This window comes from Bombus vancouverensis, chromosome 9 (genome assembly GCF_051014615.1).
Source record: "Bombus vancouverensis nearcticus chromosome 9, iyBomVanc1_principal, whole genome shotgun sequence".
NCBI classification, from domain to species: Eukaryota; Metazoa; Arthropoda; class Insecta; order Hymenoptera; family Apidae; genus Bombus; species Bombus vancouverensis.
The window spans coordinates 11237408-11249403 of NC_134919.1; the positions used below are offsets into that span (position 1 = coordinate 11237408).

The following is an 11996-nucleotide window of genomic DNA, read 5'->3' on the forward strand; positions in this document are numbered from 1 at the left end:
CAGGGCGGTAAACGCAAGAACAAGAAGCCAATACCAATGCTCCAAATGTCAATCTCTGCCAATGCCAAATGCTCTCTGTATGATCACAGCCTTCCGATCGATCGCCTCGCAGCATCTTAAAAATAAAAAATAACCCAAACTTAATCCGATACTCACGATTCAAATGCATACAACAGAGTAAGCCATACAGTGGATTAAAAGTACGAAATTTAAAAAAAAAAAGGTATCGTCAAAATCCACGAGGACGTCACGCATCAACAGACAAGCCGAAATTTGTTACGCTTTGTTTCCATGAAAAATGGCCCACATTTTGGGCTTGAGCGTATTCAAAGACTCCTAAAAAGTGTCATTCTAGCCGAATATTTCGCAATGCGCACATTAAACCAGAGTTCCAAAATTAGCTATCACAATACACGGAAGAATAGAATTTGCCAAAATTTTATTTACATTCATTCAGCCGGCCACCCCACGATAAACCTATATCCCAAATATTATCTTCCTGGTGGCAAGAATCAGAATTCTAATTGCGTGGAGAGCCGCTAAATCGTCGTGGTATTAACTAAATCCGGGTCGATACAGGGAATCGTGCGATATAAATCGTCTGTGCCACCCAATGGTTTCGCGTACTAATATCGCTCATAATTTATAGCCGTGACCCTGCGTGTTTATCGAATCGAAGGAGGGTCGTTAAGGCTGTCGTACGCTGGATAGAACCGCGAAAATCGTACGTTCGACGGTGACCTTCCCGACCAGAAGCCATAAGTCAGCCGTTAAGCCATCGCAAACGATGACGACGCTCCTACCAAACTTGAAATAATGCGTCGAATGGAGAGAAAAATATAATATGTGCCGTGTACGTGGCGCGCCTACTCTGTTTGCTAAATATTTGGGGATGACCGGGCGCGAAAGCAATAATCGTTTCGAGAAAATATTATCCGGTTCCGTCGTCGCGTTCACAAGGTGGGAGAACGATAATATTCGCGTGCCGTGGGTGGTGGCACGATTGTAATAATACGCGGTTATTGAGGAGAATTTGGAACTTTGTAATTTCAATCCATCGAGGATCGGATCTTTTCAGATCTTAAGAAAAATTTGTTTTACCAATTCACAGTAGAAAAATATGTTTCCTGATGTTTCTGTAAAGAAGACATAATATTCGAAAACTTTAAGCTAATTTGGCTGGGACTAAACACGCTTTTTGCTTACAATTTGTAATTAGATAATAATTCGTAATATACATCATTGTGTAAATACGATATTAAGAATTAAGGGTTAAAAATAATTTGAAGAGAGTTTTCTAAGTAGATTTTTGAAGTATTGATTTTTCTAGTCCTTTATAACAAATGTATGCAGATTTAACAGAGAAAAATTATAATAATTTCACTTTATATTTCTGGTTTATTTGATAGATTAATTGTAAATTTTGTAGAGTTAATTAATACATTTAGCTATGAACTATAGTTGAGTAAATTGGTTAAAATCTATGACTTTGAATTTCACAGATCGATATATTTATGACAAAGGCAATACGACAAAAGGTAAACAGTTAAATAAACTATTAACAAATATGTAAAACCCCTGGAATGATCACTCAACGACCGTAAAGATTCTGGACGATAAATGAACACGAACAAAAGTTTAAGAAGGTTTGATAGGTAAACATTCTTTTGTCATAAGATATTATTATAACCATAGAACTAAAGAAGATATCTATCGCATATTACTGGAAATTATTTCGTACTGGTTTTAAAAAATTCAAACAGAATTCGAGCATTTCATAACAAAACCAAAGTTACCTTCGCCGATGTATTAAAAAAGAAAACAATAATTTTCATAAAGCTTAATCTTCGAGGGAAGTAAATTTCCTCAAAATCGACGACACTACATCCCTTTTATCTCCGCATATGAAAAACAATCGTAAATCAAAATTCATGCCAGATTAAATAAAATCAAATTAGACCAAACAATCTTCGGAAAGAAATATTGATCCGATTCCGGAGAGACCGAAATCCCGTTCTGTTCCCGGGAACTTGTTCCTATAAAAAGTCACGACAATGGCGGAACACTCAGTTTTCTTGGACTTTCCCTTGCTTGGTTGCTCTTGGGGTAGCGGATAAATGGCTACCTCGTTTCTTCTACACTCTTGAAGTTGATTGTATCACGGACCAGGGCTTGGAACGGGGGATAGGGGGTGAGGGATGGAAGAACTGTTGAAAGAAGGGACAAAGGAGCACCAAGCAAAGGATGCGAAAAACACTGGGAGATGAAGAAGACAACGTTGACTCGCTTGAAATTACGATACAGCCCCGGCTGGTCGCGTGTACACACGCCCACCAAACTTTCTCGTTACATTACGTTAATTGCGTATTTAAGCTTCTCCGATATTAAACTTAATTACATCGTATTATATTGCTCGCGTGGGGGGAAGAAACGATTCACCTTGAACGGGGATCATCCTCCCGGTGAAGCGAAGTACCCTTATTGTACAGTTGCTGCACTTGTTTTTACAATTACGCGATTGTTTCGCCAACTTGAGGGAAGTTCGTCAATGTATCTGCCATAATATCGTATTATTTTAAGGGTAGTTTGGATGGAACGAGAGAGAAGATAGTATTCGAGCGTCTTGTGTTTGAACGTTCAAATTTAAATCCGTTGTATTTATGGTGAATCTTCGATTTTCGATTCTCTTTTCCCCTGTGGTTATTTCGCTGTTAAAAATATAAGGATGCTTTCTGTGGAAATTTTTGGTATCCACTTTTTTTCCTCTTAATAACTGTTATAATTTCTAATATTAATATACTTGAAGTCGTATTTCTTAATATTCTATAGACACCACTATCGTCATTAAACAGTTCAACATTATAGAATTTTACCTGGAACTATCAAAGCATCCTTAAAACATATATATTATAAATACAGTATTGGAGCGGTACGTCTTTTATATTTTTGTTCCACTTATACCGTAAAGACTAATTTAGGTTTCCTTATTGAAACCATGGGCACTCCCTTTGATCATATTATTGCTTAAAAATTGTACGTGTATTTCATTTAAATTACTTAAGAAATAGTCCATCGATTAGTTACGTTAAATAATTATAATCAGTTATATGTGTATCAGAAATAATCACAAAGCGTGATGTATAAAAAGAAGATACATAATCATAGATATATACACAGGAAAATATAAATAAATATATGTTCGTTGCCTCGACTTACCGATCGAAAAATATTCCACCTTCTACAACCACCATATCTCGATTTCCATCATCATCACACCCTCGTTTCATCGAATAAAATCCAGACACCCTGTAAACAGGTCCATCGCAATTATTCACATGGCTAGGGACAATATAGAACCAGGTAGCTGGAAAACAATATTTCTAACGCGTTCTGGAGCAAAATGGCGGGATATTTAACAGCAGCGCGCGAAGAACGCGCAACAACCAAATTATCATCTTTCCTGTCGCAGAATAAGGCGATTTGCGAAACCGGGCAAAGTGAACACCGACGAACCATTCTACGGCGACATTGTCTGCGTCTGTCGTCGCTTGTGTACGTAGCTTAACGCCCACAATATCGGGTTGCCGAGCGACCCGCCGGCTCTACGGGGAAAATTTAATTTCAGCTGACAACATCCTGTTTCGCTACACACTGTGCTCAGCATTCTACAAAATCGCATGCGAGACGATACGGACAGGATGGTAAGCAAGCCTTCGACGACGATGACTCCAGATTGGTTGTAGGTTTCACGATCGATGACCATTCCACATCGTTTTTGTTTCCTTCTTGATATCGAGTTTATAGCCTTTCTTTTTAGTTTTCGTTCTTTGGGAATATAACATTCGTGCACATTCAATAATTTTATTCCTATTCTCCTTCACGTTTGTATTATATCTCTTCGGATATCTTCTTCTTTTTATAGGAATATTTTATAAAGCTTTTTAAAAAGCGTGGAATACAAGGAAAACAGTAAAATTATGTCAGATACTAAAACAAAATATTTTAAATACTCTCTATATTTTAAGAATATCTATTGAAATATAAGGTCCATTTTGGGCCATACAAATCCGAGGAGAACGGCAGGTTTAAATTGAATTAATTGGATAATAAAAGAGATCGAATACCATGAAAGAAGTAAGAGCGTTTGAGGAATTAAGATGTTTGATCGAATAACGCAAAAATAATTTATCTGCATCCATATTTTTGCATTTCTACTGCCATTTGTACTACCGAACTTCGATAATCATAAAAATACGAGCTAAAAGGCCGAAAACGATACTCCATAAAAACCAAGAATATCATTTCTCCATCCTCGCCGCTTAAACGTAAACAATCTTATTATATTTCTCTGGTGATTTAACAAGACTCGCTAGTTCCTTCCGGTAACGAATGCTTTACAATACCAAACAGTTTATCCGCAACAATTTTTCGACATGCCGGTCGTGTACGGATACGGTGTATCGCCGTGAAACACGGGGACGAGTTGGGCATTTTCCAGCGGCAACGCCACCACCACTAAGCATCACCGGCAGCCGCCACCACCGTCGATCCTCCGACGAAAGCCACGACACGGCCTGTGCATACAAACGGTTCCACGGTTCGCCGTGAGCAAGCCTGGGCCGGCGTTCGAATGCGTGCAACTCGCACGAGTGGAAAATACCTCAGAAGCTGAGGATGGCTACAACCACTATTTGTTCTAGTCTAGTCTCGCTCGGATCGCGTAGCCACCCAATTTCCCCTACTCTACCTCTGGCAACCGATCCCTCGTCCTGTTCCAACACGCTTTGTCTCGCCTCTCCGTCTTTCCGTCTAACCCCCTTGAGTAACCCTCGCTCGGTGCACGACCCTTTCCTCATTTTCTCCTCTCCCTTTCTCGCCCTTTCTACCACTCTCCTCTATTCCTCCACGCGCTGCCTCTCTCGCGTGTCCGTCATCCTCTGGTTACTCTTTTAGCCAGATCCCCCCCCTCTCTCTCTCTCATTCTCTCACTCTTCTCCAACCCCGCGACCCACCCCAGTTTCACCAGTCGTCCCTCCTCTCCTTCCTCGTCTCATCCTCGCTGCTGTTCCGTTCGTTACTCGTTCCCCACTCGTCCCTACTAGTTTCGTGCGTCTATTTATCCACCTAGCGGTATGATATTACACCCCGGGGCACACTTTGGCATTCCCCCACGCAGCCACGTCGGCGGTGGCACCCCTGACGCACCCTCTGCTCGAGCCACGCCCAATCGTGGCCCACCGAACACCTCCCGTACAGCAGCCAGTCCATTGGCCCACGCTGACTTTGCGTCATCGCCACCCCGGCACTTGCACCGCGTGTTTCACGGATACGCCACCGCCACACAGCCGCCGCTACCGCTTGCTACCACCGCTGCCACCGCCGACGCCGTCGTCGCGCGCGCGACTCCACTTTGCCGGCTGATTGCGAGGGCATCGGCTCGCCGACAGAGACCGCCGAAAGGACCGAGGAAGAAAAGGAACAGGCTGGATATACCGGGAGAGTATCGAGAAAACGGGGCGAGGGCTAAAGGGAGCGGGGGAAAAAACGAGAGAGCGGACAAAGGGAAGTCGAAGGCGGAGGAAGAGAGCCGGAGAATGGCGTTGTGGAGCTCTGGTCGCTCTGGCGAAGAGGGTGTTGAAATTTAGGAGGCTTCATTTGGACCATTCTTTTACCGTCGCTGTATCGCGCGCCGTAGTTATTACGCTTATACTGAAATTTTTCCCTTTCTTTTTACGTTTTTTGTCTTCCTTTTCTTCTTGCTTTATGTTTCTTTCTTTTGTTTCTACCTCGTCTTCTCTTTTTGGGGTGGTCGCATTGGAACGAAGAGTTGCAGGCGGATGTTTCCGAAGACGAAGAGGTTAAGGGACTCTCTTGAATTGAGCGCGTTGATCGTGTGTAACCGAGAGCTTCTGTCTTCTCGCCTTCCGACTCGGAATCTGGGTTAAGAGGCTGACCTCGAGCCTCGATGGCTTTTGTCGAAGAAAGTGTTTTAACGCGCCACCGACCGCCCATGCTCTGCTCGCCTCTCACAAGTTTCGATTCGTTAAAGATGGAATAGCAACCCCGGTGGAATCGAGGCTTTTATGAGCGGAGCTTCGGAATATTTGTTTGTTCGACGCGTTTCGCTCGATTGTGCTCTCTTTTTTATGAATCGCAGCTTGCAAATTACATATCCATGAATTGATTTAATTTTTCCCTTAGCAAACAAGACTCTCATCATACAAGATCAATTTTTCACTGTTCCTGCAATATAATGGATGTTGTATAAAATTATAATTAAATTTAATTATAATCGATGTTATACATAGAAATTAAGGTCAAGCGGAGTAACCCTACTTTAGTTCATTGTTTATCAAGAGATTCAAATATTTAATAAATAGTAAAATATCCCTGTCATTTCCTACGTTTGGTGAAACCTTTGTATTTCTTCTGATATTACATTTAACGGGGTGCTCGGACTCATGATTATGTAATTTAGAATACTTTAATATGCTTACTTTAATATATACATTAATATACTTATACATACATGCACTTTCCAAAAATCTTATTTCATCCATATTAATTCCGTACTATTCTCTAGAAATTCTCCATAAACTTATGTATTCACAGCTAAATAAAATTTCAATAATAGAGATTGAAGTATATGTTTCTCCTCGCTCTTTTATCAAAGAGAAGATAAACTATTTCGCCCTTAGACGATACTAAAAAACGGCAGAAGCACCAGCAGAAAATAATACGGCCGTTTAAAACGTTGAAGAACCGAGAGTAGAAGAACTCTACGCCTACGAAAATCAAAAGCGTACTTGGGCCGCACATCCACGAACGTAACGAGCCACTCTTCGACTTATCTCACCGAAGACACACGGTTTTTCTAACGGATAACAACGGGGAGCCGTTGTTCCCCGTACGTTATGCAGAAAGCAGCAGCTTTGATCAGTATGGTAATGCATCGGCCCCATGAAAAAGCTCTGAAATTGCGACTCGTTGCGAGCGTTGGATGAGGAGCAGGCGAACCAGAGAAGAAGGCCGAGATTTAGGGTGAACAGTTGAGCCTCGAAAGGCCTAATCGTCCCGGCAGCCTCTTTGTACGCAAAGTTAATAACGTGTATTTATGTATTTGCCACGTTTAATTGCCTGTGCGGCTATTACATTCGCTCTGAAATGCTCGCTCCCGCCTTGAATACACCGCAGAGGGTAGTATTAAGTACTTGCTCGAGTGTTCAGCGAGTCTGGCAATGACACGAGATCTTCGTGTACTGTACAGACCGGTTGCTGTTCTACCATTCCTCTTAAACTTGTTAAATATCGATACTTTAAAATCTCCATGCAATTTTCCTTCTTTTGTGATCAGCAACTTCCCTTTTTTAATGAATGACGAATATCCTATTCGTAACTATGGGTTTGAATTAGGTCTATCAATTAGCTTCTACCTTAATATTGCCATTAAACTTGTCAAGTAACAGTGCTTTAAGGCCTCCTTGCAATTACTTTTTCATAATCAGGACATTTATTTCTTGTTCGGACCAGATGTGGTTGCAGTTACTGTTGACTTGTTTTGGTAATTTGAATTTTTGAAAAATTCTAGTCTAAAACGGCCAGTTCTTCTATTATTCCTATTAAAGTTATTAAATATTGATAATTCTATTTGTTCATTTTTTAATTAAAAATTTAATTTTGCAAAGCATTAACATTTTTTGCTAGTGATGACCACCTTTTTTATTGCAAATAACGAGTTCATTTTTTGGATTTATATATGTATGTGCATGTTATTCAGTATACTGTAAATATACTATATAAATAGTATTACCATGAAATTGTTATTGGAAATTACAATGTAATATTCTGCTGTTGCCTCAATAAATATTCAAATCGTTAGCTCTCGGTAGACTACAGTATTATATTGAAGAATTATTGTTTCAGTGGATGGATAAATTAATATCCACCAATATCTATTTGATTTGCTTAGAATGCGTAAATATAAATGTTATCGTTGAAGAATTATTGCTATAAATTAATTTACCTCTAACTTAATTGCAATATTGTTATTAAACCTTAATCGAAATATATCCTTTTTTATTTATCTAGGTGCAATTCATCTGTAAAAAAATCAAATATAAGCGCCATTTTGAATTACGATTTCAAAACAAAAAGAAGTATTTGGCAAAATACAAATAAAATATAAAACAGCATTTCGCTAAAGTATTTTCAATATTTCAAAAAATATATTTCCTTCGTGTTTTTAAGTTGTATATAGATTGAACACTATAAATTAATTTATAGGTTGCGACAAACTAACTGAAAGACTTGGCGCGTAAATCACGGTAGCCATCTTTTTACAAAATTAAATTCCTCCTATAGTCTACATTAAACACATCTTATTATGTTCATCTTCCATATTTCATTTATTTTTCGTAATTTATCACTAATATTGATAACACACCAGTATCATGGTATATGTTTGTCATTATATTGAATATAAGATTTAGATAACAACTTACTTTAAATTCTTTCTTCATTAAAAGAATTTTCATCAAAAGAATTCTACTGCAAACGAATTTGAAACACGACATACAATTCTAACTTTTGATTTAATACATCACTGTTGCTTTAGCATCATTCTATATTCTATCAGATTTTATCCACTATTTTCACTCGATTTTTACCATGCGTTCCATCACGAACAAGTTGTAGAGAGGCTATCAAAATTAACAGTACAGTAAGCGCTATCTAGTGACAAATTTGGGAAACAAAATTGTTGCAAGCGCTTTCAATATGGCGCTCCCCTTGGCACAGTATTAATTATCTTTGGTATTATGAATTTGGTATGAATGAATGTTTGTTAATTCATTAGGTAATAGCTGGTATTTGACTAGTCATCATGTTCCTAAAAATAAAAAATAAATGAAGAGTATTCTTTTATTGCTTCATACAAATTGAGACATGACAAGTATATCATAAAAAATAACTCGAATGCTAGTATATTTTATGGAATTAAATAACGAATAAAATAATATTTTACGAAAATGTCTATACTGAGGACTGTGTTATTTAAACATATTAATTATTCAAAATGTTCAAGGTATCATTCATGTTTTGTAATAAATTTTTCATATAATAAATTGTACTAATCTTAAATTTGTATTCAATCATTATAAATATTTTTGTTACAGGAGTTCCTTGTTATTATTTCTATCGAAACAAAAGGACAAACCTTTTAATCTAGCAAAACGAAAATTTAATAGTAGTATCAAAGAGCCTGTAAAAAATGACAATAGTGAATTAAAAAATTTCTCAACAGTTTTAAAATTTGGTTCAGGTGCTTTAGGTAGTATTGTATTAACATGCATGATAAAGTGTCATACTTCTGCTGTTGAAGGCAAAACGCTTAAAATTTCGGAAAATATTACAAAAGATAATAAAGAATTGACTTTGAAATGGAGAAAGTTTTTAGAATATTTGTATCCATATTTTTGGCAATTATTGATAGCTTTGTCAGTAAGTATTTGTGTACAATACATATGCATATATGGATTTTATATTTCTGTATACTTATGTAATTGTTAACTTTAACTTTTAGAGTGCAATGGTTGTTGCTGTATTAAATATTTGGATACCACAACACGTTGGAAATGTTATAAATATATTAACAAAGATCTGTCAAACCAAAGGAGAAGATAGCTTGAAAACTGTGCTATTACAATTGACAGAACCTGCATTTGCATTAGCACGTATGTATGTTGCACAAGTATGTAAATGTTTATCTGGAAAAAAGTATATTTTTTATACTATTTATAAAATAATTTAAATTGAAAAATTATAGGAAATCCCTTACTTTTAGGCACTTTTTACCTTTGTATATATTTATATGCTTTCACACGTGGGAGAAAGAATAGCTATGAATTTAAAGAAAGATGTATTTAAATCAATTATAATGCAAGACATCACGTTCTTTGATAAGAATCGTAGTGGTGAAATAGTAAGTCGATTAACCAGTGATATTCAAGACTTTAAAAGTACCTTTAAAATATGTATATCACAAGGCTTGAGAAGCACCACGCAAATTATTGGGTGTATAGTTTCTGTGATAGGGATTTCACCACAATTGACTGCAGCTACAGTGTTATCTTTGCCTACCATAATTCTTATTGGTACATTGCTTGGAAGAGGTTTAAGAAAATTATCTATAGAGGCACAGAATCAACTTGCTAAATCTTCAGATGTTTGTGAGGAAGCCATACAAAATATTAGAACGGTAATATCATGTATGATAATGATAAATTGTTTTAAATAATTTATAGCATATTATTTTTATAGGTGAAAGCATTTTCAGCCGAAGAAAAAGAGATAGAAATGTTCTGCAAAGAAACTACATTAGGAGCTACATTATATGAAAAATTAGGTTTGGGAATTGCTTTGTTCCAAGGGGGGACAAATCTATTTCTCAATGGTATCTTACTTTGTACTTTATATTTTGGTGGACATTTAATGTCTACTGGGCAGTTATCTCCAGGAGATTTAATGGCGTTTTTAATGGCCACACAAACTATACAAAAATCTTTATCTCAATTATCATTGTTATTTGGATCGTATGTTAGAGGTGTTAGTGCTGGTGCTAGAGTTTTTGAGGTATATATACAATTTTGTTTTATATCAATACAATGAAAAGTATTCTTTATTTTATTGTAATCCAATCCCTTATTACAGTATCTAGAAATGCCACCATCACATCAGATGATTAATGGAGAAGTTATTACAGACCAATCCCTGGCAGGAAATATCACGTTTAAAGACGTAGAATTTAGCTATCCTACTCGTCAAGATCACATTATTTTAAAGAATTTTAACTTAGACATTCCTGCTGGGAAAACAGTAGCTATCGTTGGTTCTAGCGGTAATGGAAAATCAACGATAGCTGCTTTGTTAGAAAGGTACTTTGATTATCTTAGATTCAAAAATTTTTTTGATCATCAATTAGTCTACCAAATAATATAAAATAATATAAAATATTTCAGATTTTATGACGTTAATAATGGCTCAATTACAATTGATGGTAAAGACTTAAGATCGCTCAATGCTAGTTACCTCCGAGGTAACATTTTAGGGTATATAAATCAAGAACCTATTTTATTTGCCACTAGTATTATGGAAAATATACGATACGGAAAGCCGAATGCTACAGATGAAGATGTAAATACTGTTAAAATTAGAGGTTTATTAAAGTTATACTTCTACAGAAAAATTATTATAAAGTATTCTTAGGTCATTGAAGCTGCTAAAGAAGCAAATGCTCATGAATTTATTATGAATTTTCCGAGTAAGTACGATACGCAAGTAGGAGAAAGGGGAGCGCAACTTTCCGGTGGACAAAAGCAACGTATTGCAATCGCAAGGGCTTTATTAAAAAGACCTTCCATTTTAATTTTAGACGAAGCTACAAGGTAAGAATCATAAACAACAGTTATTGTAATAACTCTATATATTTGAACTGATTGTTTTAATTTTATACAATAACCTTTAGTGCGTTAGATTATGAAAGTGAACGAATTGTACAGAAAGCGCTAGACAATGTTACTCAAGGAAGAACAGTCGTAGTAATCGCTCACAGATTAAGCACGATTAAAAATGCTGACATTATTGTTGTATTGCAGCGAGGAGTAATCACGGAAGTACGCATTCCAATACAAAATTCCAGACATGACATTAAATTAAATTAATATATTTATTTTTACATCTTATTTTCAGATGGGTACACATACAGAATTAATTAAAAAGAAAGGCTTATATTACACTTTAGTAAATGAACAAGACAAAGCTAATGCATAATATTAGTGAAACTCTAAATCATAATACAATTTCTGAAATATTTATTTTGGAATAATAGGAATAATATTTGAGTACGTTGTATGAACTACCTCCGATTCTAATATATACATACACGCTTAAATATATATAATTTATATTTTCAAATATTTATAATTTTTTATCTTCATCTT

The 11996-nt window shown here is 36.5% G+C and overlaps 1 protein-coding gene across 1 annotated transcript; it reads left to right on the plus strand.

Moving 5' to 3' along the window:
• The first annotated feature begins 8795 nt into the window (after positions 1–8795).
• LOC117163551 (mitochondrial potassium channel ATP-binding subunit) lies at positions 8796–11972 on the plus strand. The gene is made up of 10 exons (XM_033345920.2): positions 8796–9082; positions 9174–9498; positions 9581–9748; positions 9842–10255; positions 10318–10629; positions 10708–10931; positions 11016–11190; positions 11263–11441; positions 11522–11669; positions 11746–11972. The coding sequence occupies exons 1-10, from the start codon at positions 9027–9029 to the stop codon at positions 11824–11826; spliced, it is 2082 nt and encodes a 693-aa protein (XP_033201811.1). The 5' UTR covers positions 8796–9026; the 3' UTR covers positions 11827–11972.
• The last annotated feature ends 24 nt before the right edge of the window (positions 11973–11996 follow it).

Bases quoted from the DNA above. Each gene is read 5' to 3' on its own strand.
- LOC117163551 (XM_033345920.2), top strand. From the start codon at position 9,027: ATGTCTATACTGAGGACTGTGTTATTTAAACATATTAATTATTCAAAA. The intron at 10,932-11,015 runs GTACTTTGATTA...AAAATATTTCAG, and splicing joins ATAGCTGCTTTGTTAGAAAG to ATTTTATGACGTTAATAATG. The intron at 11,442-11,521 runs GTAAGAATCATA...AATAACCTTTAG, and splicing joins ATTTTAGACGAAGCTACAAG to TGCGTTAGATTATGAAAGTG.